This window comes from Aethalodelphis obliquidens, unplaced genomic scaffold (genome assembly GCF_003676395.1).
Source record: "Aethalodelphis obliquidens isolate GAN/ISIS:26980383/991018 unplaced genomic scaffold, ASM367639v1 scaffold8, whole genome shotgun sequence".
Lineage (NCBI taxonomy): Eukaryota > Metazoa > Chordata > Mammalia > Artiodactyla > Delphinidae > Aethalodelphis > Aethalodelphis obliquidens.
This window is the reverse complement of record NW_020837952.1, coordinates 54182650-54210177: the sequence shown is the minus strand read 5'-3', so window position 1 is coordinate 54210177 and position 27528 is coordinate 54182650. Positions and strand designations below refer to the sequence as shown.

The window sequence follows — 27528 nt, the reverse complement described above, 5'->3', positions numbered from 1 at the left end:
GGTGGCGGGCGGGGGGAGGGTGGGGAGGTAGAGTCAGGGGGCGGAGCCTGGGACAGAAAGGGCTTCACGACCCCCCCTCCCCCCAAACACAGCCATTCCCACTTCCAGGCGTGATTCCCAAACCTCTGTCCTGAGCTGCCACTAGGGGACCCTCCCCCTGGTGGATCCCTTTCCCGAATATCTCACATCCTCAAAATCCCAAGTCAAACTTCTTGCCTCTGTTTATCCCTAGTTCTCCCGGGGCTCCTCTCGTGGCGTGAGGGAGTCCCCAGTCCCTAGCCTTTCCCCCACTCTATTTCTGGTCTTCCCATCTCTCACCTCTGCAGCTGAAAAGTGTCCTAGCCTTGAGCCAAAGCTTCCCGGCAAGCCCTCCTCCGCCCAGCTGCCATCTTTCTGAAGCACCGCTTGGTGCTGGCCCTTTTTCCACTCAGACTCCATCCATGGCTCCTTACTGCCTGGCCAGGCAGGAGGTACCCACTCTCACCCAGTGATCAGGCCCCACCTCCTCTCTGGTTTCCCTCCCTCCATCCGTTTACCCTGTCCCGCTCCCTAGACTCTGTGGGCACTACGAGCCAGGAGCTATGGGTCAACAGGGTACAAGACGGCACAGGACCTCTTCTCAGGGACTTTGCAATTCCAGTGAAATTTACAGAAGAGGACACGGAGGCCCAGAGAGGCGAAGGGACATGTCCAGCATCTGACTCCAAGCCTCTGCTTTCCCTGACACCCCCAAGCTTCTTCCATCTTGACCTGGCGGGAGGTGCCCAGTGGCAGAGGAGACTCCCTAACTCAGTGGCAGCAGCAAGAGCCCCCAAAGGCACCCCTGCCTTCCCTCGCCTCCCTGAAGATCTCTGGGATGGGGGTGGTCCTAATAGGGCTTTGTCCTGCGGCCCAGGAGCAGCATGGGGCCTGGAGCCTCGTTCTGAGCCCAGTCAGCTCCTGTCCATGTGAACTTGGCCAAGTCACTGAGTGGCTTCCCCACAAATAAAATGAAGGTTCACTCGTAAGTATTTACTGAGTACCTACTATGCTCTGACTATTGGACTCGGGATATAGTGGTGGGAAACAGACCCAGGCTCTCCTTACATGGAGCTCACCCCACTGGACTTTGGATCATGGGACAAATGAAAGGACCATGCAGAAGATGATCAGAGTAATGGTCTAGAAAGAGCCTGGCACATGGTAAGTACTTGCTGAGGGAGTTATCTTGTGCCTTCGTCTTTCTCTGGAATCTTAGGTGTACACGTGTTGGGATGGGAAGTGGGGTCCCACCAACTACAGCCAGAGTGGACAGGGCGACCCCTAGGAGGCGAGGCATTTGGGCTGAGAATGAACCAGGAGAAGAAGGAGCCATGAGGAGGGATTAGGAGAGTGTCAGGCAGAGGGGACTGTGAGTGCAAAGGTCCGGGGGCAGGACCGAGCATGGTGGCACATTCCAGGAGCAGAAGCGGGGCCTGTTTCAGAAGGTTGCTGAGAATCAGATGAGCTAATGTCTGAGAAACTGGTGAACTGACAAGTGCTGGGCAGATAATGGTATTATCTTGACCAAATGGTCTACATTTTCGGGGGGATGAATCTGAGGTCCGGGTTGGAGATGAGGCCAGACTGAGGCCATACAGGTGGGGCTCTGCTCATAGTAGGTGCTGAACTGATGGTTCCCTTTCTCTCCCCTGCTCTCCTGGCTCTCTCTGAGCCCAGCAGCTGAACCCAGGAGTGGGGACTCCCCTGGGAATTCTGTTCTCCCCACTCCTGGGGGCTGGGGCTGAGGCTACCTGTGGGCTGGAATCTGGCCCCGCTCTTGGCCCAGGCTGGGTCAGGAGGTGTGCGAACATGTATGACTGCTTGCTTGTGGGTATGTGTGGTTTGAGGGTGTGTCAGCACGAACATGTGGGTGGACAAGAGCCTGTGTGTTTGTGAGCGTGAGTGTGAGCACACCTGGATGTCCTCCAGAAGCTGCTTCCGATGCCATTTGATCCGCTGCAGTTCCTCGGCCTCCCCGCTGCTCAGCTCCCCTGGGTCTGGAGAGAGAAGAACTGGTGGTCCCTGGCTCATTCCCCGCCCTCCCCTCCATCACTCGGCTCCAGCCACCCCAGCTAGCTCTCACTTCCCCAGGGCCCTCTTCCTTCTAGAAACACATGACTTGCTTGCCCTCTTCATCCAGGCCTTGGCTCAGATGTCACCTCCTCCAAGAAGCCTTCCCTGACTGCCCTGTCTAAAGCAGTCCCTCCCCACACTCCCCTCCTACCAGCTTTATGTCTCTTCTGCCCCTCTGGGTACAGACCCCCTAAGCCATCTTGTTTACTTGCATCTTTTGTGTTCTACTCATTCCACTCAGCCCCATGAGAATAGGCACTTCAACAATTTTGCTCACTGCTGTATCCTCAGCCCCTAGAAAGAGCCTGACACAGAGCAGGAGCTCAGTGCAATACTTGCTGAAGGCATTCATCCTCTGCTGCAACTCTACTTCTTCACTGGATCACGCATCTGTCATTTATTCATTTGTTTGTATGACCGGGAAGTGGTGATCATTTTGCCTCACATCCCATTGGCCAGATGTAGCCACACGGTTACAGCTACCTTCAAGGGAGGCTGGGTAATGAGCCTTTAATAGGGTGGTCCTGATACCCTTACTACGTAAGATGGGGAAACTGAATTTGGGGGGACATTTCACAGTGCCTGCCCCAGACACTCAGGCTCAGAGAAGTGAGGTGACCTGGCCAGGGTCACAAAGACACAAGTTGTTGAGCCAGGTTGGGACTTGGGTTGGGATGACGACAAAGTCTGAGTTCTTTCCCCGTCACCTGGAAATGAATTAAAGGAGACACAGGTGTGCCAATGTTCTGGCAATGTGCTATGACCATTCCCCCACCTGGGTCAGCTGACCTACCTCTACCCCCACCCCCCTTCCTGTCCCATCCATAACACTCTCCTGGTCAAAATCTCCATGGATTCCTTATTCCATAGGGGGAAAAGTCCTCATCCAGCCAGGCTTATTCCCCACCATTCTCAACAAGAGCCTGCCAGTCCAGCCTGCCTGCTCCTCACTGCCCCCAAAATGGTCTAACTCTCAGTCTTACTTCTCCACCTTTGCCTCTACAGCTCCTCCACCCTGTGATGCCTTTTCCTGTCTGCCCATCCACATCCTCTCGACTCTCAAGTCCTAGCTTTGGGAAGCGCCTGGCCACATTTCTTAAAGGTTTTGCAAGGACAGATATGATCTCTTCCAAATAAAAGCAGAGAATATCAAGAGGTCCCTTTCCCTACTTCCCCTCCTGTTGACTGAGCAGTCATCTTGGACTTTGAGATGTTAGCTGGGTACTGAGGTGGCAGAGCACCAAGCTAGAAGGAGGCTGGGCCCTGGGCAGCCATGTGGAGAAGAGTCATCACGTTCACCTCCACCAGCTACCCACTTGGACTTTTCAATGAGAGAGAAATAAGTTTTGAGAATGTCTCAGTCACTGCTATTCTGAGTCTTTTTGTTACATCCGCCACACCTGAAACTCAACTTATCCAGTGTCCTTGTCTCTGAAGCATGAACCATAACCTAGACGGCGGTGGTCAGGATTAAAAAAATCTGAATTTTGTCAAACACTCAGTGAGGATCTGACATACGGGAAGGGTACAACACACGTATAATGGGAGCCATGTTGTGTCACCCAGTTCTCCCCCTCAGGACCAAGGCACCCACTCCCTCAGCTGCTGTGCGCATGTGTGTGTGTGTGTGTGTGTGTGTGTGTGTGTGTGTGCTTGTAGCCTCCTGATGACTCACAGCTGAGTCCCTCCTCAGGAACTTACCTCAGCCCAAATGGAGCTGCCTTGCCCAAGGATACGCCCCTCCCAAAGGGCAGTCACTACATGAAAAGCCAAGAGCCCTTGCCTGGTTTGTGGACCTGAGCAGGTTTTAGATTCCAGGCCCTACTGACTGAAGGAGAGGCCAGGCCCCCAGAAGGAAGGCTCCTGCAACACTGTGGCAAGTGTAAATGGTAATGATTCCCCTGTCAAGCAGCCAAGATGGGTCTGACCCACCAAGTCATAAAGTCAAGTGAGCCCAACAGCAACCCTTTGTAAGCGGTTCACCCAGGAACAGGTGTGAGCAGAGACAGAAGGCTCCAGGAAGCCCCAGGGACAGGTGACCCAGACCCTCATGTCATCCACTTGTTGTCATTCTGTTGTACCAGGTCCCTCAGCTCATACTATGTCTTTATGGATGGGTCCCTTGTGACCTCATGACAAAGGAGAAAAATGCTTGAACTCGGTTCCAGGATGGGTGACTCAGTGTTTGTGTACAAGTAAAACTGGACAGCTATTGAACTACAGACCTGCTCAAGGTGTTCAAGAGAGAGTGGTGAGAAGTCCTCCCAGTGAGCAGAGCTTTGGGTAGGGTACCTGGTCTATTTCATGTGGAAAGAGAAGCGGCATGAAGTAAGAATATACATGCATTCATGGGCAGTAGAAGATGCCTTGACTTCTCGGTCAGAAGGAAGGAAAGAAGGAAGTTTGGGAACAGAGAGGTTCCGGGGAAGAGTCAAGTGGGTGGCCCTATGGGAGTGGGCACAGGGTATGAAGATTTTTGTAAAACACCCTAATGTTTCCCAGGAAGCAGCCACCACAGGAGAGGCACTAAATCACCAGGCGGATAGAATGACTCAGCCAGTTGACATCAGCGAGTCTCTGACTGGCTAGCCCAGTGCTGGTACAACGGTACACGAATGAATGTGGCCTCTGTGGAGGCTCTGCGTGGACCCACTCACCCAGGCTCTCCAAGCTACCACCACTGCTGAATGTCAGACCTGCCAGCAACAGAGACCCATTGTTTCTTGAGAAGACCAAACAGCAACTTGGTGGCAAACCGATTACAGTGGATCCCTTGGTCTGGATATGGTGGCCTTTCCTGCCCACAGAGTCTTGGCCAGCACCGCTGTCCAAGGGCTTGATCTGCTGACCCAGAACACTGCAACACATCAGACTAAAGGACGACCCTCTTTACAGTAAAGGAGGTGTGGGAGGAGCATGTGGCCATGGGATGCAACGGTCCTCTTACACATTTCACCACCAGAGGATGCTGGCCTGATGGAACGATGGAGCCGTTATGGAGGTGCTGCTGAGGTGTCAGCTTGGAAATGATGTCCTGTTAGGATGCGTCCTCCTCCTCCAAGATGAACTCTACACCCTAAATCAATGACCATTAGATGGTGCTCTTTCCCCAAGAGGTAATCTCCTGGGATTCAGGAACCAGGAAGGAATAGGAGCGCTACCATCCTTCTAGTGACCCACTTGGGAGTTTTCCTTTCTGTCCCTGTAACTATGAGGTCTAGAGATCCTGGTTTCCTGGGGGGTGAGGGGAGGTGGCACTCACACCAGGGGACAAAGCAAGAGTCTCATCAACCTGTAAATTCACACACACCTATGGCAGCAGCTCCATGTAAATCACGTCATTTAATCTTCACAACTCTTTCAAGTGGATCTTTCTCAGTTTAAGACACTGAGGTCAGAGAGACGAAGTGACTTGCCCTGGGTCACATAGCCAAGAACTGGCAGTGCTGGGATCAAAACATTAGTTTGCCAACGCCTAAGCCTCCATCCCAGGAGAGGTGGGTTCTGCATGCTTTTGGGGACATGCAGGGACAGAAGGAGTGAGGGGCCACCCTCACGGAGACAGGAGCAGGGCCATAGCAAGGGAGGCAGCGTTAGAGGCTGGGACCCAGAACTCCTCTGTCAGGAGTGAAGGGAGGCTGAGTTCCATAGTGGAAGAACCCAATCACCTCTAGTTGACTTTGGGGTGAAAGACCAGACTTTTGTGTTTTGTTTGCTTTTCGTTGTTTTCCTGTTGGCTGGGGCTTGTGTCCTGAAGGCCTGTTTCTGGCCCAGGGCACACCTGCTGCTGGAGGCCACATGGATTCCAGACAGGGTGCTTGTTGGAGAGAAGCTGGGTGGGAATTCCGTGTTTCTATTGATAATCCCCAATGTGGATCCCATGGCTGGGTCCCAGGCCGACTTCTCCCCTCTCCCCGTGGGGTCTCATGAATCCCCCTCTCCCCTCCTGGGCCAAGGAATCACACACATACCCTCAGCTCCAACCCCTTCCCCGAGCTTCAAACCCCTCCATCCCCCTGTGTCCTGACCAACGCTCATTTGTCACTGTGACTGAAACAGAACTGCTAGAATTTCCCATCAACCTGGCCTTCTTCCTGAGTTCTCAAGCTCTGGGAATGGCCCCCCAGATACCCCAGCCAGAACCCCAGGAGGCACCTTGACACACACCCCCTCTCTCATCCTTGTGTCCATCACCAAGCCCTGTCCACCTTCTTTCTGTTTCCATGGCCTCCACCCTCCCCACAACCCTGGACTCTGCTGTCTGGATGACTGAGGGCCTCCCGAAGTCTCCCTGCCTCCACTCTGCCCCTCCCATGGCTTCCCATTGTCCTGGGGATAAAGCCCCCAGATCTTACCGGGTCCATCAGGCCTGCTGGTGCCCCACCCTCATCTCACATTGGGCCCACCCCTGCCCCAGGCTTGAGGCCTCCTGGCTGCCCTTCACGTGTTCCAGTGCGCTCTCTCCCTCCACGGGCCTTCGCACATGCTGTTCCCCCTTGTCTGGAACGCCCTTCCTTCTCCTCTCTGCCTAGCGGCTCCTACTCATTGTCTCCATCTCCTCTCAGGGGCCCTCCTGTGCTCCGTCTGGGCACCCCCCCTCCGTCACCTCCTTCCCATCCCCGCAGCATTTCTGGGATCTTGCTTCCTAAACAAGCCAAGCTGTTGGCTAAGGAAAGGCATGCTGGGTGAGCACCTTCTGTGCTTCAGGCCCTGGGGGCTCCAGGCTCTTGCCATCCACTATCTGGTTTGATCCTGACCACAGCTCTGGAGGAAGGTATTTCTAAATCTCATTCTATAGATGAGGCACCCAAAGCTCAGAGAGGTTAAGTGACCTGCCCGAGGGGACACAGCTGGAAGGTGACAGAGCTGTGATTTACACTCATCTGGGCCTCCAAGGCCACAACCCTCACATCGATCTTCAGAAGCCAGGTATCTCTGCGCAAATCATCAAAACCCCATCAAGACGCTAAGCTTGGATATTCTGACACAGAAATGTTGACCGTGGCTGAGCACCAAGGAGAATGAAGACAAGATGCTGGGTGATGCCTACAGTCTGAGCCCCTTTCTCTTTTTGGGTAAGAAATAAAACAAGGCCAAGGGCTTCCCTGGTGGCGCAGTGGGTGGGAATCTGCCTGCCGATGCAGGGGACACGGGTTCGAGCCCTGGTCTGGGAGGATCCCACATGCCGTGGAGCGGCTGGGCCCGTGAGCCATGGCCGCTGAGCCTGCGCGTCCGGAGCCTGTGCTCTGCAACGAGAGGCCGTGATAGTGAGAGGCCCGCGCACCGCGATGAAGAGTGGACCCCGCTTGCCGCAACTAGAGAAAGCCCTCGCACAGAAACGAAGACCCAACACAGCCAAACAACAACAACAACAACAAACAAACAAACAAAAAAAACAAGGCCAACATGGTAGAGCTGGGGAAGGTGCTTTGTCCTGGGAGAGTGGGTTGGAGTGAGGGTAGAGAGGGGTTATTTGTCTTTTTTTTCATGCAGCTCTTCGTGGTTTGACAGGAGCATTCCTGAACCCTCTCAGTCCACTGTCCCCTTCTGTCAGGTCCTGACCCCAACAGGTGGCAGCTGGCCGAGTACATCTGAACCCTGAAACAGTGCTGACAGCCCCGAGCCTGTGGCACTCATCCCGTGGTGCATGGTGGCGGGGGTGTCTTCCAACCCTTCACCTATTTGTTTAAAAGTGGAGATTTCTCTCCATTTCAGAGCTGACGACACTGAGGTGCAGGGCGGGTGACAAGGACACAGCCTGAGGGGGGTCACTACTGACTCCAAGCCTAGTGATGATGGAGTTTCAGGCACTGGTGCAGCTCATGGGAGATGGATTTTAATGATAATAATAGTGACACTAATGATAAAAAACACAAAGATATTACAATGATGGTAACCACTGCCACCACCATGAGCTCTGTTTACTCCTCACCGCGCTGTGCTTCCCACACCTCGTGAAGGCTGCCCTTGGACACCGACCCATACGCCCCGTGGCTGGGCTGCCCTCCGCACCCCGTGCCCAGGCCAGCTGAGTGTGCCCAGGTGCCGTCCCGGCCATCTCCCCGGCTCCTCTCTACTTCCCCTTTGTCCTTCCTCTTTCCCATCATATTTTTAGAAATCTGCTCGCAGCCTGGCTTCCAGGACAGCTGGCCCCGCTTCCCCTTTCCAGGGCAGGAGGAGGGTGCGATCCTGGGGCCCTAAAGGCGGAGGCTTCTCAGAGTCTGGGTGCGAGGGGGTCTGAGATGGGGGGCGGCTAGCAGAGCTGCACCCCGCCCCAGCCCCAGAGGGCCTGCAGGCGCATCAGATCGTGTGGCTTCCTCCCCCAACCCATCTGCCTCTATTTTTAATCTGCAGTCTTGCTGCACCAGCCCCGCGGCTGTCTTTGGTCACATTGGGGCTTTGTTGCCTGGACCTCTCAGCTTTTCAGCAGACCTAGGGGGAGGGGACCTGCTTCTGGGTGTCAGACACCCACAGCTGGAGGAGGGCAGGCAGCCCCTTTGCCACCATCCTGTCCATTGTATGAGCAGGGAAACTGAAACCCACAGAAGGAAGAGGCCCATCATGACCACTGGCAGGTTGGTGCACAGCTGAGATCTGAGCCAGGTCGGGCTGACTCCAAATCCTTGTTCTTTCCCCACTTCCCCGGGGTGAGGCCAGGATGATGGTGTCCACTTAGAGGTGACAAATCGGAGCTCAGAGAGGGCAAGTCACCGGGCTGTGAAGGAGCTCCGAGTAAGACCCAGTCTGGGTAGCAGAGAAATGACCTTCCCTCCCTCCACTTCCTCCAGGAAGTCTTCCCAGATCTCCCTTGCCCCGGGTAGAGAGAGTCGCTCTCTTCCAGGCTGCAGGTCTGTGCCCATTTGCACATCTGCCCTGGGTCACTCTCCTATAGGGTTTTCTCCCCCTCCCCCCCATTCCCGAGCCAGCAGCTCCCTCAGGACTGGGCTTGTGGCTGGGTCATTGCTGTCTCTAGCATTGCACAGCCCAGGACCTGCACACCACAGGACTACTTATTGAATGAATGAATGAATGAATGAGTAGATGAACTGATCAGTGCAGTCCTCACATCTCCCAAGAGACTGCCTGCAGTGACTCCATTCAATCCCTGTCGTCCCAGGACCAGCCTGAAGCAAAGCAGTGACTCACCTCTTGGCCTCCCTGGGAGGCCTCGCCCCTCCCCTCCCTGACAGCCCAGGCTCAGCTGGGGCTCTCGCTCTTCTCAGATCTTGTCCTTATTCTGCCACTAATTGGCCGCCCGACTTTGGGCAATTCCGTCCTCTCCTCCAGTTCACCTCTGTGAGCCTCAGTTTCCTCTTTGCATTATGGGTGCAACCACCCTAAGGACTTCTGTACACGAAGACCCCAAGAATAACGGTGGAAAGACAGGCAGTGTGGGGGGGATTACTTCACTGTTTCTTGTCACCCCCGTATCTGCTGAGTGACCTTGAGCCAGGCACTGTTCCTCCTGGGTCTCCGCTTGCGTCCCTACTTGCCCCTAAGATGTGTTCACCGAGCCGTACAGTCCGCGAGCCACCCGCCCCCAAAAGCCCCCAGGAGGGGCATGGGGTTCGGGGAGAGAGCACTGGACAGGGAGCTTGGAGGTGGGGAGTCATCCTGCCTCAGCAAGACTGTCCCTCTCCTGGTCTCCTTTGTTCCAGCTGAAAATGGGGGCTGTTGAAATGGGTCAGTGGTTCTCTGTGTTCCCCAGAACACTTGGGGCGAGGGGAGGCCCAGTGTGTGGGCTCAGACTGCTTTGTTTTAGGTTTTGTTTGAAGAAAGGGGTCTGTGGCTAACAGGGTTCACGTCATCTGGACCTGGGGAACTGGATAGCTCCTGGCAACCCTTGTCTTCTGGAGTTCCAGGCCATGTTGGAACATTCTGAGATGCAGGGCGCAGAGACTTGGCCGCTCTCCTCTCGGCCTCACAGAAACACAGCACAACACAGTCCTGTCCTCTTCCTGTACCAACTGACAGCCTCCTCTCCTGCTTACCAGGTAGGGTCTCAGCCATGGTCCCCTGCTGGCCGCTCCACTGGCAAAAGCGGTGCCCTTAGCCTCCCCAAAGGCCACTGTCACCCACCAGAGGCCAAACGGGCTGCAGGGCCCTTGTGCCACCCAGACAGTTATCATTCTCGCAGACATCATCATCTTCAACACAAACAACCTTTCTCAGTCCCACCTCAGGGCCTTTGCACTGGCTGTTCCTTTGCCTGGAATATTCTTTCCCCAGAAACCCACATGGATCACTCCCTTCCCGCCTACAAGTCTCTGCTCAAATGGAGTCTCCTCTTGAGGACTTCCAGCCACCCATCTTCCTTATCTCACTTTACTGGTCTTCATTCTGCTCGTCACCACCTGACATAGTACATTCATATATTTACTGTCTGTCTCCCCGTCTAGAGCGTAAGCTCATGAGGGCAGGGGCCATGCCTGCTTTGTTCGCGGGACTCCCAGCATATGCTACACAGCTTGGCACCTAGCCTGAGCTCATAAATATCTGTTGCCTGCTTCTGCAAGTCCCGTCTGTGTTATATCTATTTACACACCGATTCCTGCGAGGCAGGCACCGTTATCCCCGTTCTACAGAACAGGAAACTGACAGGTCGGCCCAGGTGCTTACCTGGGTGGCACAAGTCCATTCTGAAGCCCCCGGGGAAAGGTGGCCTGTGCTCCTGTGGCCCACTGACCCAGCTGCTGCTCAGGCAGGGATGCGTCATCTCAGCGACAGCAGGCCCCTTCCCGTTTGCCCCGCCCAGCACAGTGTGGGGAGGAAGTCCTGTCCTGCTGGGGTCTGGTGCGTAGTCTCTTGATGTCACAGCACTTCCTAAAAACCAGCAGAGTTTTGGGTAGCGGGGACTCTGCATTTTGGGTGTGGGCAAGGGAGGGACAGAGGCAAAAGAGACAGAGAGGGATAAAAAGAGAAAGATGGTGACACAGAGAAAAAAACACAAACACACAGATACACACACACACACACACACACCCCAGAGGAAGATGATTACTGGAGGACAGAACCTCCCTGCATATAAGCTGAAGGATCATTCAACTTGGACTGTCCAAGCTGAGCCCAATCAATTCCACCCCACAAGCTCTCCTTCATCAACTCTCCCTTGAGCAAAGAAAAATTAATTGAGTGCTAGGAAGGGCTTTGCTTCCCCTCAATGAAATGCCTGGCTTTTTCCTGCCTAGTGGTCAGTCGGGCATTATGTTCAGTTTCCCTTTTCCCTCAGGCTGCTAGGAAGCTCAGTCAAATCTGAAGCTCTTTTACAGCTGTTCTGTTGTAGCATACAGACTTTAAGGCCAGACTCAGCAGTGTGATTCAGCTCTGCCACTCAGGACCTGTGTGAACTTGGGTGAGTCACTTATCTGCCATGAGTCTCAGTTTGCTTAACTACGAAAGGGGAATAATAATCCTCACCTCAGGGTTATGGAAAAGATGGAGGGAGATAATGTGTGTAAGATGCTTGGCTATTCAATAAACACTATCTTCTTTACCCTTTCGGTTTAAATTTTCTTTGGGGGTTAAAATTCATAATTTTATTGCTTGTGCCTCTTTTTGGCAGGCTGATTCCATTCTTTATGGAAAAAGGTACGGTGTAAAGAAAGATCTATAAAGTAAATGCTCATTCCTTGTAACTTTGTGGCACATGTCGGTTTATTCATCTGTTTCCCCACCAGTCTCGAGGCCCCATGAGGACAAGGTCACCTCTGTGTCCCATGTCTGGTAAATGCTGGGAACCTAGGGAGTGTTCAAGCGTGCAATGAATGAATGGATGAATGAATGAATGAATGAATGAAGGGCACACAGGGGAGATGGTGTGGTTGATGCAAAAGTTGGCTACAATTTCCACCACTTCCTGTCTCCACACCCCTTTGCACTGTGACGCTGCCACTCTTCCTATCAAGAGGTGGTGTCTATTTCTCTTCCCCTTGAATCTGGACTGGGCTGTTGTCTTTCTTTGACCACTAGAATGTGATAGAAGTAAATGTTACATGACTTTCCAGGCGAGGCCTTAAGAAAACTTGTGGCCCAGCTGCCCCGGGTGGCCTGCTGAGGATGGAGACACATGGAGAAGAGAAAACTGAGGCTCCTTTCGGGGACACGCTTGACCAAGTTGGAACTTGAGTGAGGAGCCGGCTGAGGGCCAGCAGCTGGGCCTACTCACTGCTGGTCTAGAGCTCTCAGGCTCTTCAAACCTGCCCCCACGCCAGCACCCACTGTCTTCCAGTTCTTGCCTAGCTCAAGGTTATTTCCTAGGAAACTTGCTGACATTATCTTCATGGTAAACTAGAATTTTCTCAACACATCAGGGCCTCAGGCACAAAAAAACCATTTCCTGGGTCACTTCAAAAAGAGAAATGGAGAGAAAGGTGTCATTCCCTGTGCAGAAAAGTGTTAACAGTGGGTCTGAGACCATTAGTCTTTAAAAGGACTGCTTGCACTATTTACAATAGTCAAGACAGGGAAGCAACCTAAGTGTCCATCGACAGATGAATGGATAAAGAAGATGTGATACACACACACACACACACACACACGCACATGCACACACAATAGAATAGTACTCAGCCATAAAAAAAGAAATGAAATAACACGGATGGATCTAGAGATTATCATACTAAGTGGAGTCAGACAAAGAAAGTATCATATGATATCACTTATAGGTGGAACCAAAAAAAAAATGATGCAAATGAACTCGTATACAAAACAGAAGCAGACTCACCGACATAGAAAACAAACACAGGCTACCAAAGGGGAACGTGTGGAGGGGGAGGGATAAATTAGGAGTTTGGGATTAGCAGATACATACTACTGTATGTAAAAGAGATAAACAACAAGGTCCTACAGTACAGCACAGGAACTATGTTCAATATCTTGTAATAACCTATAATGGAAAAGAATCTGAAATCTGAAAAAGTATATATCTATATCTATATCTGAATCACTTTGCTGTACACCAGAAGGTAACACACACTGTACAACAATAATACTTCAATTAAAAAAACCCCACATACCCATATATATAAAAGGCCAACTTGCATTTTGGTCCCCGGCTGGCATCTGGGAACTTGGATTTCAGGAGGGTTCCTGCTGTTCCCTGGTAAGAGTGACCCAAACTGTTTGTGCAAACAGTGTGGTTTGTACTGAACACCCGTTTCCTCCCAGGACTCCGGGATTTGGGTGTGTGCTAGGCAGAGGGTGCCTACGCGAGCAGCTCCCTGTGAAAACCCGGGGAGCGGAATCTCTACTGAGCTTCCCTGGTTGACAGCACCTCTCATGTGTTTTCACAAGTTCTTGCTGGAGGAATGAAGTGTCTCCTTTGTGACTCCACTGGGAGAGGATGCTTGAAAGCTCATGCCTGGTTGCCTCTGGACGTCACTCCACGTGCTTTCGCTGAGTTTGCTTTGTATCCTTTTGCTGCAATAGAGCACAGCTGCAGGTAAGACTCTATGCCGAGTTCTGTGAATCTTCCTGGTGAATCACTGAAACTGGGGATGGCTTTGGGGACCACTGACCCATGTTCTAATGCTACAGCCAGGCCCAGTAGGTGTCCCTTGCCCAGGGCCACAGTTTGGCATCTGGGACTTCCCTTTTTGTCTGAAGGACTGGTTGAATGGTTCAGTATTATTACTATCTCTTTCTCTAAGACTCAACTCAAATACCACCTCCTCTGTGAAGCCTTCGGTGATTACACCTTCCTTCGCTCTTCCCCTACAGCCCCGATCATGTCTAACAGCTTGTATGCAGGTAGCCTGGGAGGGAGGGTACTCTCACTGTGGGTGGCAAAGGGTTTGGTAGAGTCAGCAGTAGGGGAGCCATGGAGACCTGGATGCAAATGCTGACCTTGGCATCTGCCAGTTTTGTGGACTTCTAACCGCTGAGCCTTGTTTTTTGTCATCTGCAAAATGGGGACAGATAAGATTAAGTTTGCTTGGGCTTCCTTGGTGGCGCAGTGGTTAAGAATCCACCTGCCAATGCAGGGGACACAGGGTCGAGCCCTGGTCCAGGAAGATCCCACATGCCGCGGAGCAACCAAGCCTGCGAGCCACAACTACTGAGCCCACAGAAACAGAGCAGCTGGTATTTGCAGCATCTAGGTGGGTGGTGGACGGCCCTGGCCAGGGAGGTGGCTGCTGGTGGGAACCAAGGCGTTAACCCGTGGGGCCCTGGAGAGAGATGCCACCACAGGGAAGGAAGGGGAGGAGTCGGAGAGACAGGAGGAAACCCAGGAGTGGTCAGAGACCCCAAGATGAGGGCTTTAAAAAAAAAATTATTTATTTTATTTTTGGCTGTGCTGGGTCTTCATTGCTGCACGGGCTTTTCTCCAGTTGCAGCGAGTGGGGGCTACTCTTCGTTGCGGTGCGCAGTCTTCTCATCGTGGTGGCTTCTCTTGTTGCAGAGCACGGGCTCCAGGCGCGTGGGCTCAGCAGTTGTGGCGCTCGGGCTTAGTTGTTCCGCGGCATGTGGGATCTTCCCGGATCAGGGCACGAACCCGTGTCCCCTGCATTGGCAGGCAGATTCTTAACCACTGCGCCACCAGGGAAGCCCAAGAGATGATGGCCTTTTAAGAGTTGGTCGTCAGTGTCCCCGGCAGGGTCAGGGGGTGGGGGGAGGTTCACTGCGTTATAGCCCGGGTGACTGGGGTGGGAGGTGGCCAGGCAGGGGCCACGCGCCGGGGAGCTGAGGGAGGGGAGGCAGTGAACGGGGGTGTCGAGAAGGGAGTGAGAGGTGGGGGTTCGCTGATGGGCAGAGGAGGGCGTTTTTAAGAAGGGAGTGGCTTCACTTGAGCCAAGCCACCAGAGACCCAGGGCGTTTGTGACTGGAGAGGGTCCTGCGCAGGAGGAGAGGATGGCCCAGAGTGGAGGGGCAGCCTGAGGGGGGAGGGCCAGAGGAGTCCCCCCGCCCGAGGGCGCCTCGACTTCCCGCTCTACAGACCAGGAAATGGGCTCAGAGGATGCTGCTGCCGGTGACCCTGTCGCCGCCAGCAGGCTGGGATTTGGCCTGGAGTTTGGTTCTGACTTTTGGGTTATTGTGCTTGACATCAAGTCATCTTCCTGGGACATCAGTTCTACTTATTTTGGAGCCGCTCCTCTATAGTTTTTGTCAACCCTTCAAAAGATGGAAATCTGATACTTCGTATGTAAACTTGGGACAGGTTCCGTCTATCGTGGAGTCTCATTTTTTGCTCAAGAGTATAACTACAGAGCTTTAACAAAGTGTTCTGTTTACACATGTCCTCATGGGTCCCCCCCAGTCCCCTTTTCTGCCATTTTGGTCTCGTCTCTTTGGCTGTCGTGTCCATGTTCGTGGGCCCCGTGACATGGGGGGAGGCCAGGGCTACCCAGCTGCACCTTCTGGGTTTGAGTCCTGGCCTGTGGGGTCGCCACACCATCTAGAATCACCCCCACCCCCGGGTAGAGCTGGGGCTCCCCGGGACCTCCTGCTTTGAAAACCAACTGGTCAGAGCCGTTTCTGTGAGCTCAGAGGGCAGGGCTGGGTGTTTTATTGGCCGCACCATGCAGCATGCAGGATCTTAGTTTCCTGACCAGGGATCGAACCTGCAGCCCCTGCAGTGGAAGTGCAGGTTCTTTTTTTTTTTTAAACATCTTGGAGTATAATTGCTTTACAGTGGTGTGTTAGTTTCTGCTTTATAACAAAGTGAATCAGTTATGCATATACATATGTTCCCATATCGCCTCCCTCTTGCGTCTCCCTCCCACCCTCGCTATCCCACCCCTCTAGGTGGTCACAAAGCACCGAGCTGATCTCCCTGTGCTATGCGGCTGCTTCCCACTAGCTATCTATTTTACGTTTGGTAGTATCTATATGTCCATGCCACTCTCTCACTTCGTCCCAGCTTCCCCTTCCCCTTCCCTGTGTCCTCAAGCCCATTCTCTACGTCTAGGTCTTTATTCCTGCCCTGCCCCTAGGTTCTTAAGAACCTTTTTTTTTTTTTTTAGATTCCATATATATGTGTTCGCGTACGGTATTTGTTTTTCTCTTTCTGACTTACTTCACTCTGTATGACAGACCCTAGGTCCATCCACCTCACTACAAATAACTCAATTTCGTTTCTTTTTATGGCTGAGTAATACTCCATTGTGTATATGTGCCACACCTTCTTTATCCATTCATCTGTCAATGGACACTTAGGTTGGGAAGTGCAGATTCTTAACCACTGGACCGCCAGGGAAGTCCTTGGCTAGGTGTTTTAAAATGTTACCTGGGATTTGGTTTTATTCAGGTACGGTGAGGCCAACACAACAGGAGATGACTGTCTGAAAAGACTGTTATGCGCACAGGTTCCCAAGAGGAGGGGGCATGGCAGGCCGCACAGGGCCACACAGAGAAGTAACAGGGCCAGTCAAGGGGGCGGAAGAGTGAGAGGAAGGCATGGACAAAAGCCTTTATTGTGGTTTTCCAGGGAAGAAATGGGTGAGGCAAGGTAAGCATGGAGTAGGGTTAGGATTGGCTAGTTGGAATAATTTTGGCAGGCTCTGGGCAATCGGGGTGGTTCCTAGCTCTCTAGGAAAGACTATTACGTCCTGGAATGTAAAGCCAGACAGAGGAAGCAGATGGGGATACAGACCCAGGATTGGTTGGTTTGCATCTGAAATTCATGCTGGCAGGTCCCTTCATGTACTAGCTCTAGAAATTAGCTAACCCTGGTGCAGTGGAAGTCGCTTCCCAGCAGCGAGGCCCCAGAAGCCAGAGCCTGGAGAATGCAGAAAATAAGGAAATACGGTTAGTAGATAAGTTAATACACTGGGTTGGTTTGGTTCCCTGCTGCTTCCGAGGGACTTAGACTGGGCACACAGTAGGTGTGCAGTGCACGCTTCTTGAGGGAATGAATGTGACACTGTCTCTGGTGAGGCTCAGGCTGTTTTTATGAAGGGTTGATGTGTGTCTCAGCTGGAAACTGGCCTCTTCCTGGCGTCAGCCTGTAGCTCAGCGGGTCCTGGCTTTGAACCTCAGTGCCTCCCCCTATGAGCTGCGGCAGTATCCTCTGGGACTCAGCGTTCTCATCTGTAAAATGGGGATACTGCGGAGCGTCGCGCTGGCTTGTAAAGGTTGGAGGGCGTGGCTGTACAGTGGAACGGGCCTCAGTGGAGGCAGCCACTGGCCCTCATCCGTCTCCCCATGGCTCGTCTGATTTCCAGGGTGCTCCGGGGCCCCAGTGGATGGTAGGCCCTGTTTTCCTGAGATTTAGGAAAGATTGTCTTTGGCAGGGGACCCCTGGATAGGTCCCCCTGGGAGCCTATTAACGTACAAACTGTCAGGCCACTGACTCCTGGGTCCATCCTCTGACGGAGGGGCCTGAAATCATTATTTTAAATATACGCTTGCAACCCCGGCAAGGGAGATGCTGTCCTTCTCTCTGTAATGATGTCAGGATACACTCCGGGCTTCAGAGCTCTGGGGTCAGCCTTTAGCAAAGAAGTTATTACAGGAAATAAGGAGACCACTTCCGTATTTGCTGTTGAAGGCATGACGTCACTCAGCGCTCCTCACATCAAGAGCACACAGAGCTTTCTTCTAGCAGGGTGTTAGGAAAATGCAGCTCACCGGAGCACTGGCCTGTTTCCCCTTTTTCCAGTAAGGAGAACTGAGTAACTTGCCCTGTTCTCTTTTCACTCCAGCTGCCCAGAAACTCGAGCACATCTGCAGCTCAGCGGCAGCATCATGTGGCCCGTTGGCCTTCTTTTCTCCTGGACCTTATTGTATGCTTTCATATGCCTAGTTTTTTGTATATAGGGGTGATAGTCTGGGAGCTACAAATTCTCATCATAAAAGAAAGGAAAGAAGGGAGGAAGATAGCATAAAAGTCTCGGGCAAAACCCAAGTATAGCGGTCAGAGGAGACCAGACTTAAAGTTTTGGCCACTAGTCTGCTGTGTGCCCTTGGGCCACTCACTCACTCGCTGATTCCTTCTCACCTCCTAACCACTTCCCAGACTCCTCCGCAGGCTCCCCTTTCTCTATGTGTCCTGAAATGTCTGTTCAACACATTTACGAAGTGCCGATTGTTCTGCTACGTAACAAGCCGCTCCCGAACTTCCTGGTGGATCTAAATGACACTTATTCCGCGCATGAATCTGCAGTGTAGGCAGGGCTCAGTGGGGACAGCTGGTCTCGGCTCTACTTCGTGTCAACTGGGGCAGCCCAAGAATGGGCCTGGGATACCTGAAGCCTCACTGTCTTGCATGGTTGGCGGTGGGTCTGTGGGCTTGAACATCTAGAACTGCTTGGCATCTCTCTCTTGCTCTCTGTGGGCTCTCCACGTGGCCCCGCCAGCATGGCAGTTCCAGGTAGCCAGTAACCTTGGGAGCCATGAGAGCGCCAGGTGGAAACAGTCGCCTTTTATGACCTGGCCTTGGAAGTCTCTCAGTGTCACTTCCACCATAGTCACGGGGTCACATCATAAGACGATGCGGATGGGAGATGTTGGTGCCGCCATCTTTGGAAAGTACCACTCGCCACTCTTCCTCACGCCAAGCAATGCGCCGGTCCCTGGGGGCACGGACACAGTGGTGTGTGGGATGCTGGGCTTCCTTCGGGGCCTCTCCCAGCACCTCTTTCTTTATCATTCAAGGTCCGAGAGTGAGCACCGACACTCCTGCCCCGTGCTCTGTTCTCACTCGTCCCCTACATTTCCAGTTTCCCACCTGACAACTCCATTTGGGTGTTTCCTCCGCTCAGTGGGTCCCAAACTGGCCCCTTGTATGTTTTCCAGCTCAGCAAACGGCAGCACTGATCCCCCGCCCTGCCCCCAGTCACCCAGGTGGGACTATAGGAATCGATTTAGACCCCTGTCTTCCCTCCTCCCTGCCTGCATAATCAATGTTCCCTAGAGTCTGGTGTCCTAAATGACTCTCGGAGCCATGGACTCCTCAGGCAGCCTCACTGCCACCTCCCTATTCAGGGCACCATCACATCATCTTTCCTCTTGTGACAGCTTGAGTAGGTCTTTTGGCCTCAAGCCTTGCCCCACCCCCACCCCGAATCTTTGCCCTCATAGTACCCAGACTGATTTTTCTAAGACACGTCTGGTCACGTCACTCTTCTGCCTAAAAACCTTCAGTGGCTCCCTATTGCCTCCAGCATGGCATTGGGACTCCATAGCATGACCCACAAGACCCTCTGGAGTCTGGCTGCTGCCTGCTGCTCTGCCCTCTTCTCCCATTCACTCTATGCTACAGCTCTGTAGGCCATCTTTCTTTACCTTGATCAGACCGTGTACTCTCATGCCCCAGGGCCTTTGCACATGCCACTCCTGCCACCAGATGTGCTCTTTCTCCTTGCCTTCTCTGGCCAATTCCTACTCAAGCTTCAGGTTTTGGCTTAATCTGTTTTCTCTGGGCAGTTTTCCCTGACCCACATGCTCACGGCTCTCAGCACACCCCACCAGAATCCTAGGACCCATCACTATAATTACTATAATTACTTGCTCGATATTTGTTTTCATCGCTGGATTATAAACTCTAGGAGGGATGGGGCTGGTTCCATCTGGTTAGCCTGTGGCACATGGTGATGCTAAGTAAGTATTTGTTGTATGAATAAATGGCTGGGGTGAGTGTCAGGGTTTGACCAAATCAGCTCTAAGGGCCTTTTGATCCCTGACCTTCCACATCCTACAACTGTAAAGTTCCATCTAACCAGAAGGCAGGTGGCCAGCCGGCACCTCTTCTCCACCTGCAGACCACGGTTTTGGAGGTGGTAACACTCCCAACAGGGCCCTGGGATGAAATGAGAGCCACTTCTAGTGTCACTCTGAGGTTGGTCATCGCCAGAAGAGCATGGCAACTCTGTTAACCAGAACCTTCAGTTATCAGGAAGCCAGGTCCCTGGGCCAGGCTGGGCTGTGCGAGTCATGTCCAGGAATGGTGACATAGACCAGCTTGTGATGGCAATGAGCTTGCAGTCCTGGAATTCCAGAATGTTCTGCTGGAAGGCCCCTTAGTGTGTCTGAGATCTCTCTCCTTGTGGTTATGGAAGAGAGAACCATGGAGGTAGGGAGGTGCTTCCAAGCGCCCTAAGTCCTGGTTTTTATTCTTTTCCTCCTATCCCCTTGGCTGCCCTTCATCCTCTGCCCTTCTGCCCACACCAGGCTATTGATGTGCTGGGAGGAGGCCCCATCTGGTTTCTGTGACCCCAGGCCCACAGGGTCCTGAGATGACCCTGGGACCGATGGAGCACATGACCTGGCCAAAGTCAGCACGGAGCGGGGAGGGACAAAGGCTCCTGACTCCCACCTGCTAGAACTTTCTCTCTGGGCCCGGCTGAGTCTGCAGACCAGGACACAGGGCCTCACAAGTGGGGATCATGCTGGTGGGGTCAGGGCATGGGATGGTGCTGGGCAGTCCCAGGCTTCCCCTGCTTCCTCCGTCTCTTCCGGCTGTGTGACGGGAGCTAAGGGACTCAGCCACGTGAGCCTCGTCTCCAACTCTGCCAAATGGGCCTGTTTGCCCATTTATTCCCAAGACCGCCCAGAGTGCCCTCTGTGAGGCATGGGGCCTCTGGGCTCCCGGTGAGTGGCTGGCGCAGGTCCAGGAGCCCTGCAGACATGGCCAGGTCCCCACCAGGTGCCGCCCACTTTCCCTTTCTGGGCCTCTTTTTCCTTCTCTGTAAAAACGGGGATAATGACAGCACGTCCCACGAGGGAAGGTGTGAGGGATTTCATGAAAGAATCCACTTCAAGCAGCCAGCACCCAGCGCGGCCTTGGGAGATCCAGGAGGCTCTGACCCCCTTCCCTTGTCCCCTTCCGCTGGTTCCTCGGAGACCAAAATCAGCCCACGGGCGCCACCCTGTGGTGGCAGGGGGAACGCCACTCAGAGGAGCCGTCAAGGCCTGTGTTTGGGTCTATGGGCGGTGACTGTAGTGGGGGGCGGGCAGGGCTGGGCGCTGGGAAGAGCGTGGCAGCCCCATCTCTCTGCCTTCTCTTTCATTCTCCATCACTTCCTTCCCCGACTCTCCAATGCCAGCCACAGGGTGGCGATGGGGGTTGTGGTGAAGTGATGGGCTGGGGGTGATGGGTCGGGGGTGGGAGGGGAGGTGCTGGGATGGTAGGTAAGGCCTGGATCAGGGGGAGGTCGTATAAACGCTGGGGCAGATTTGATCTTTATTTAAATTTAAAAATATTAACATTATTTTTGATATTTTGTTCATTATGGTTTTTTTTGCATTGATTTTGATTTCTGAAGATATCACCTAAAGGATTATTTATCTTGATTAGTGACTTTAGCTTCCCTTTAGATTCTGCACCCGAAGTGAGTGCCTCACGTGCCTCACCCTACCCCAGCTCTCTTTGAGGGCTAGGTGGGAAGTGGCTGGGCTTCAGCTGGGAAAACCTCACGTGGAAGCCTGCTGATTCTATCCAGCGACTGGTCCACCCCGCCCCCCGCAGCCTCCTTCCATCATCCACTCTCTGTTCTTCCCTCCATCCCGCTACCATCTGTCCATCTATCCATCTTCCATAGTGGTTAAGAACTTGCATTCTGCATTTAGATGACCTGAGTTTGCATCCTGGCTGCCCATCCTGGGTGAGCTATAATGTCCATTCAACACCCACACTTCCCATTTGATGCAGTTTTACATTTAAAATTATTCATATAATACTTGAATACATTGTTAAAAAATCCGTCGGCCTCTGATCTTCACAAACATTCAGTGAAATAGATATGATTATCCCCATTTTACAGATGAAAAACTGAGGCCCAGAGGGTGAACTGTCTTGTCCAGGGTCCCAGGGTCTGTGAATGGTAGGGATGTGAGATCCCACGAGTCTGAGTCACAAGGCCACGTTCATCTTTTCACATCACTGCCTCTCCTCAGGACAAAGTGAGATCCAACCAAGCCCTGGGGAGCCAGTCCAGGGGGGCAGATCATCCTCTGATCATTCTACAGGCACGTGATGAGTTCTCAGAACAGGTATGTAGGTAATGATGGATTCCTGGTGGGGACCACAGAGGAGGAGGTTATGTGAACTGGCTTGGAGGAGAGAAGGCAGAAGAAGGAAGGGCATCAAGTGGTGGGAACAGCATGCGCGGACTGAGGATGTGAGGCTGAGCAGGTGACCTCTAGGTGCGTCCATGGGCCAGAGCTCATGCTGTTAAGCGAGTGAATCTGTGCGTGTGGCTTTAGTGGGGAGCGGGGAGATGAGCCTCAAAAGAAAAATGGGGGCCAGGCTCTGAGAGGCTTTGCATGCCAGAACACGGTGTACATTTCTTATCTTACCTGACTGGTAATAAGGAAGTTAAGAAAGGAGCCACACTTGGTAGGAAATCTCTCTTGTGTCAGACACCGCAGAGGGTGTTCAAGTCTTTTGTCTCTTGTGTCAGACACCGCAGAGCGTGTTCAAGTCTTTTGTCTCGAGCGCTCCTCACCACATCCCTTTGAGATGGCCATTGTGATCCTGTTTTGTAGATGAGTGAGGCTGAGCCTAAGAGAGTTTCTGTAACCCCACCCCCCGGGTCACACAGCCAGATGTGGGGCGCTGGGAGCCAATCCTACTACTGATTTGCAGTTTGGAAAGGTTGCTCTGATGATTATGTGAAAAAAGGACTCGCTAAGACAGATTAAAAGCAGACAAAGGGGCTAAGACCATTCAGTGGGGAAAAGAATATTTTCAACAAAAGGAGCTGGGAAAACTGTAGAGCCACATGCAAAAGAATGAAGTTGGGGGCTTCCCCGGTGGCGCAGTGGTTGCGAATCTGCCTGCCAATGGAGGGGACACGGGTTCGAGCCCTGGTCTGGGAGGATCCCACATGCCGCGGAGCAACTGGGCCCGTGAGCCACAATTACTGAGCCTGCGCGTCTGGAGCCTGTGCTCCGCAACAAGAGAGGCCGCGATAGTGAGAGGCCCGCGCACCGCGATGAAGAGTGGCCCCCACTTGCCACAACTAGAGAAAGCCCTCGCACAGAAACGAAGGCCCAACACAGCCATAAATAAATAAATAAATAGAGCAAACTGTCAACAAGTAAAAATAAACAGTATTAAAAAATAAATAAAAATTAAAAAAAAAAAAAGAATGAAGTTGGTCCCTTAATTAACACCACATACAAAAATTAACTCAGAATGGATCAAGGACCTAAATGTAAGGCCTAAAACAAGAAAATTCTTTGAAGAAAACATAGGACAAAATCTTCATGGCACTGGATTTAACAATGATTTCTTGGATAAACCACCAAAGGCACAGGTAACAAAAGAAAAAAATACACAAATTGGAGTTCAGGAAAATTAGCAAGTTTTGGGCATTAAAGAAAAAACACTATCAACGGAGTAAAAAGGCAACCCACAGAATGGGAGAAAATATTTGCAAATCGTATATCTGATAAGGGATTAATATCCGGAATATACAGATAACTCCTAAAACTTGAAAACAGAAAAACATACAACCCGACTCAAAAATGGGCAAATGACTTGAATAAACATTTTTCCAAAGAAGATAAACAAATGGTCAATCAGCACATGAAAAGATTCTCAACACCACTGATCAGTAGAGAAATGCAAAACCACAATGAGATACCATTGCACATCCATTAGGATGACTATTATTTTAAAAAGCATACAAACAGAAAATTACAAGTGTTGGCAGGGATGTGAAGAAATTGGAACCCTTGTGCGCCGTTGGTGGGAAAGTAAAGTGGTACAACTGCTGTGGAAAACCATATGGCGGTTCCTCAAAAAATTAAAAACAGAATTACTGTATGACACAGAGATTCCACTTCTGGGTATAGACCCCAAAGAATTGACAATAGAGTCTCAAAGACACATTTGTGTACCCACGTTACAGCAGCATTATTCACAATAGCTCAAATATGGAAGCAACCCAAGTACCCATTAATGGCTGAATGGATAAACAAAATGTGGTCTATGTGGAATGTGCAGTGGAATAGGATTCAGCCTTAAAAAAAAGAAGGAAATTCTGCAATATGCTACAACATGGATGAATCTTGAGGACGTGATGCTAAGTGAAAAAAGTACACCCCCCCCCAAAAAAAATTCTATATGATTCCACTTATATGAGGTACTTCGAGTAGTCAAAATCAGAGACAAAAAGTAGAACTGTGGTTGCTAGGGGTTGGGGGGAGGGGGATGGGGAGTCATTGTTTAATGGGGACAGAGTTTCAGTTTTACAAGATGAAAAGAGCTATGAGTGGTGGCGCTGGCTGCACGTCATGAATGTATTTAATACCACGGAACTGTACGCTTCAAAATGGCCAAGAGTGAATTTTATGTTATGTGTATTTGTGGTATGTACTTACATATTACAAATGTATGTGTATGTTATATGTGTTTATACATGACATAGTGTAGTCGATTGATACATTTGGAGCTCCATAGCAAGATCTGCTTTGGAGACACACATCTGGGTGTCATCACCATGTAGATGTCCACAAGGTTACGGGACTGCGTGAGCTCATGGTGGCTTTGGACTGAGAAAAGGATTGAGCTCAGATCCCTGTGGAGCACAGTGTTACGAGGTCCAAGCTGGAAGAAGGGCCCAGAGATGAGGATGAGGTTAGACAGGTAGAAGAACTGGAGGAGGGAGGTCAGGGAAGGTGAGGTCAGGATCTAGAGACATCTGCAGTTTGTGTTTACCAGACATCTGCTCTACCTTATCCAGAGAGGGTCTTTGCTTTCTTTGGGGACTAGCATGCCTCCACTTTCAGTCCAGGTGATTTATAAGGCTGACCTCATCCCTAGCTCTAGGAAGGGGGTGGAGAAGGCATGACCTAGGTCCAGCTAATAATATTCCATCCCCTGACTGTGGTGATTGGTTCAACAGTGGTCCTGTGACCAAAGCAGGGCCAATGAGATTCAATCCTGGGAATTTTGCTGGAACAATGAGGAAAACAAAACTTTCAGGTGTGTTTTCTAGCTGTGAAGATGATGCAAATCTGGAGCTGCCTGTGCCACCAGAAGGAGCCTGAGAATTAAGCCAAAGCAGAAGACAGTGAGTGGAGAGGTGGAGAGCAAGAGGGAGTGAGGCTGGATGACATCATATGAGCTTCTCGATCCGTCAAAGCTTGAAGCCCGGACAACTAATTCCCTTTATGGTTACGGCAAACATTAAAAATTGACAACCATTAAAAATTCATTAAAATCATTAAAAATTCCCAATCCATCTCCTCTTTTCCTTCCTCTACTACAGAGTCTGAAAAGCTAAATCATTATTTTCCAGCTTCCCTTACTGCCAAGGGTGGCCATGTGACCCTTTCTGACCAATAAGGAAGTCCCTGGGGAGGGTGCCCCTTCCTTAATAAGAGGAAATTCTCATTAGGAGAATGAGTTTGGGCCCCCTCACCCTTTCCTTTCCTTGCCACTCGGAATGTGAGTGTGAGGCTGGGAGGTGCGGCCACCCTCTTGCAGCTACACAGCAACAAGCACAAGGTGTAGGACAAGTGCTAAGGATGATGGGACCAAAACACAGGATGAGCCCAGGCTCCTGATAGCATCGCGGGGCTGCTGCTCCAGGCCTGGGCTGCCTCCTCCTGACGTTTTGCTGAATGACGCAGTAAGGCCCTGCTTGTTCTAACCCCTGCTGCGGGGTTTCTGTTACCTGTGCTGGAGTGGAGTCTGTTGACACACGGAGCCGGGGGCAAAGGAGGGCGAGCCAATGCAAGGCAAGTGTTTAAAAAGTACTTAAGGGAATTCCCTGGCGGTCCATTGGTTAGGACTCTGTGCTTTCACTGCCCAGGGCCCGGGTTTGATCCCTGGTCGGAGAACTAAGATCCCACAAGCTGCGCCACGTGGCCAAAAAAAAAAAAAAAAGTTCTTAAAAGGGGAGGGAGTGGGCCACAGCTCCATGATGCAGAGAGGCTGGGAGAATGGGCCTCTGATGGAGCCACTGGAGGGCTGGCCTGCATTCTGTTTCACCCTCCCTGCACCGTGCTTCCCTGTGACACGCAGCCTGGAAAGTTTCCTGCTCGTGGCCTTGGAGCAGTTCCCCTTGGTCAGTTCTGCAGTGTTCTGGGAGTCGTTCCTGGAGACCCACCCACGCAGAGAGTACCGCCTGTGATTTTTAAGCACCCAATTCCCCACCTTAAATCCCTTTCTGCTGAAGATACCTAGAGTGTTTTTTAGTTCCTGCACCAAAACATGACTGATCCAGGATCCAGAAGTGGCCTTTGGGTTTAGGAACCTGGAAGGTCCAGGTGACCTTTGAGAGCGTGGTTTCAGTGGAGGGGTGGCGAAGGGCGATCAGTTGTGGAGCCCTGTGGGTGCCTTTGGAGAGCATGGCCTAATCCACAGAAGTGGGGCGGTCTCCAGAAGGACAGTACTGTGGAAGAACCCGAGTATGTCGATTCAGCTCCCAAATGTGTCCTTGGCTCACTGGGGTCTCTGGTCCCCCAGCCCTTCTTGGCCCAGTCCCTGGACCCCTCATCATTGTGTATTAACGTCTGGGTCTGGTTTCGCTCCAGCTGTGCCACAGAGGAAACCAGATTGCAGTGGGTGAGGGGCTTCCTAAGAGGTAAGGCGAGGAGATGGCTTGGATGGGTGGGTGGCAGTTGGGGGGGACATGGAAACAAAGCCTCAGGACTATTTCCTTGTAAGATGTAGGATGTGGGAATGAGTGAATGTGGGAAAGCAGTTGGAGAAGCTGGAGAAAGAGCAGAGCAGCGTCCTAGAGGAGACGAGAGGGATAGACTATGAAAAGGGGAAGTGGGCCCCGTGGCCACAGCCTCCCCGATACTGACGAGTGTTTGTGGCTTGCACAGCACTGGCCTCGTGCTCACGGCTCTCCAGCAAGTGGAGGAGGTGGGTGTGATCACACAGCTGGTTCCAGGCCTGTGAGAGGGTGAGGAGGGAAGCTGGAGGAGGACTCATCTCTGGCCGGCTTTGAGTGGGATGGAAGCTGAGGTCACCTCCTGAAGGAGAGTGTTTGTGGTTCCTGAATAAGTGGTGGTCAGAGGGCCAGGGGCGTGTGTGAAAGAGCGCCTCCTAGGGCTCGGCAAGGGGATGGCTGAAAGCTCAGGGCCTTGCTGAGGCTGAAGGTGGAGTCTGCCCCGAGGGACTGTCTCCATCCACTGGGTGCAGCCCGTGGGGGGGCTGGGTGGGTCTGGAGGTCTAGGTCCCTGGATGGGGCCCAGCCAGTGTGTGGTTGGAAAGACAAAGAAGGAAGAAATTAAGGGTGCTTTGGGTAACTTGGGCAGGAAGAGTGATCTGAGAATGGGCTGCTGGCTGGGATGCGGAGGGAGGGAGGGGAAGGCGGGCCTGGGCAGGAGGCTAACGTGAGTGCCCCGAAGCTGGGTGAGGGCAGGGCCAGGAAAGCCCAGAAGGGGGACAGATATGCCCCCTAGATATTTCATACTCAGTGCCAGGTGTGTGGTAGGAAAGAGTTTCCTTGCCTCCTGCCCCCCTCCCAGTTCCTCGGGTCATGCAGCTCAAGGCAGAGAAGGAGGCAGCCCGTGGAGGCTGCAGGGCTCCGG

General features: G+C 52.3%; 1 protein-coding gene and 1 long non-coding RNA gene across 7 annotated transcripts in view; one reads left to right on the top strand and one right to left on the bottom strand.

The window, feature by feature from the left end:
- The window catches only part of CYTH4 (cytohesin 4), a 30677-nt gene extending 19846 nt beyond the window's left edge, over nt 1-10831 (bottom strand). For 2 of the 6 annotated variants that reach the window (XM_027107558.1, XM_027107556.1), the window contains exons 1-3: nt 10714-10747; nt 2714-2801; nt 1936-2018 (exon numbers count right to left, since the gene is read on the bottom strand). In XM_027107558.1, coding sequence (XP_026963359.1) covers nt 1936-2018; nt 2714-2801; nt 10714-10732 — 190 coding nt within the window. In that variant the 5' untranslated portion in view covers nt 10733-10747. Of the gene's footprint in view, nt 1-1935; nt 2019-2577; nt 2600-2713; nt 2802-10713 lie in introns of those variants that run through there. The other 4 variants (XM_027107557.1, XM_027107559.1, XM_027107560.1 and 1 more) reach the window with 4 other exon arrangements.
- A 2514-nt stretch (nt 10832-13345) lies between these two features.
- Nucleotides 13346-25211, top strand: LOC113621332 (uncharacterized). Its single transcript, XR_003433123.1, has 3 exons — nt 13346-13534; nt 21928-22023; nt 24978-25211. It is a non-coding gene; the product is annotated as an uncharacterized LOC113621332 (long non-coding RNA).
- The last annotated feature ends 2317 nt before the right edge of the window (nt 25212-27528 follow it).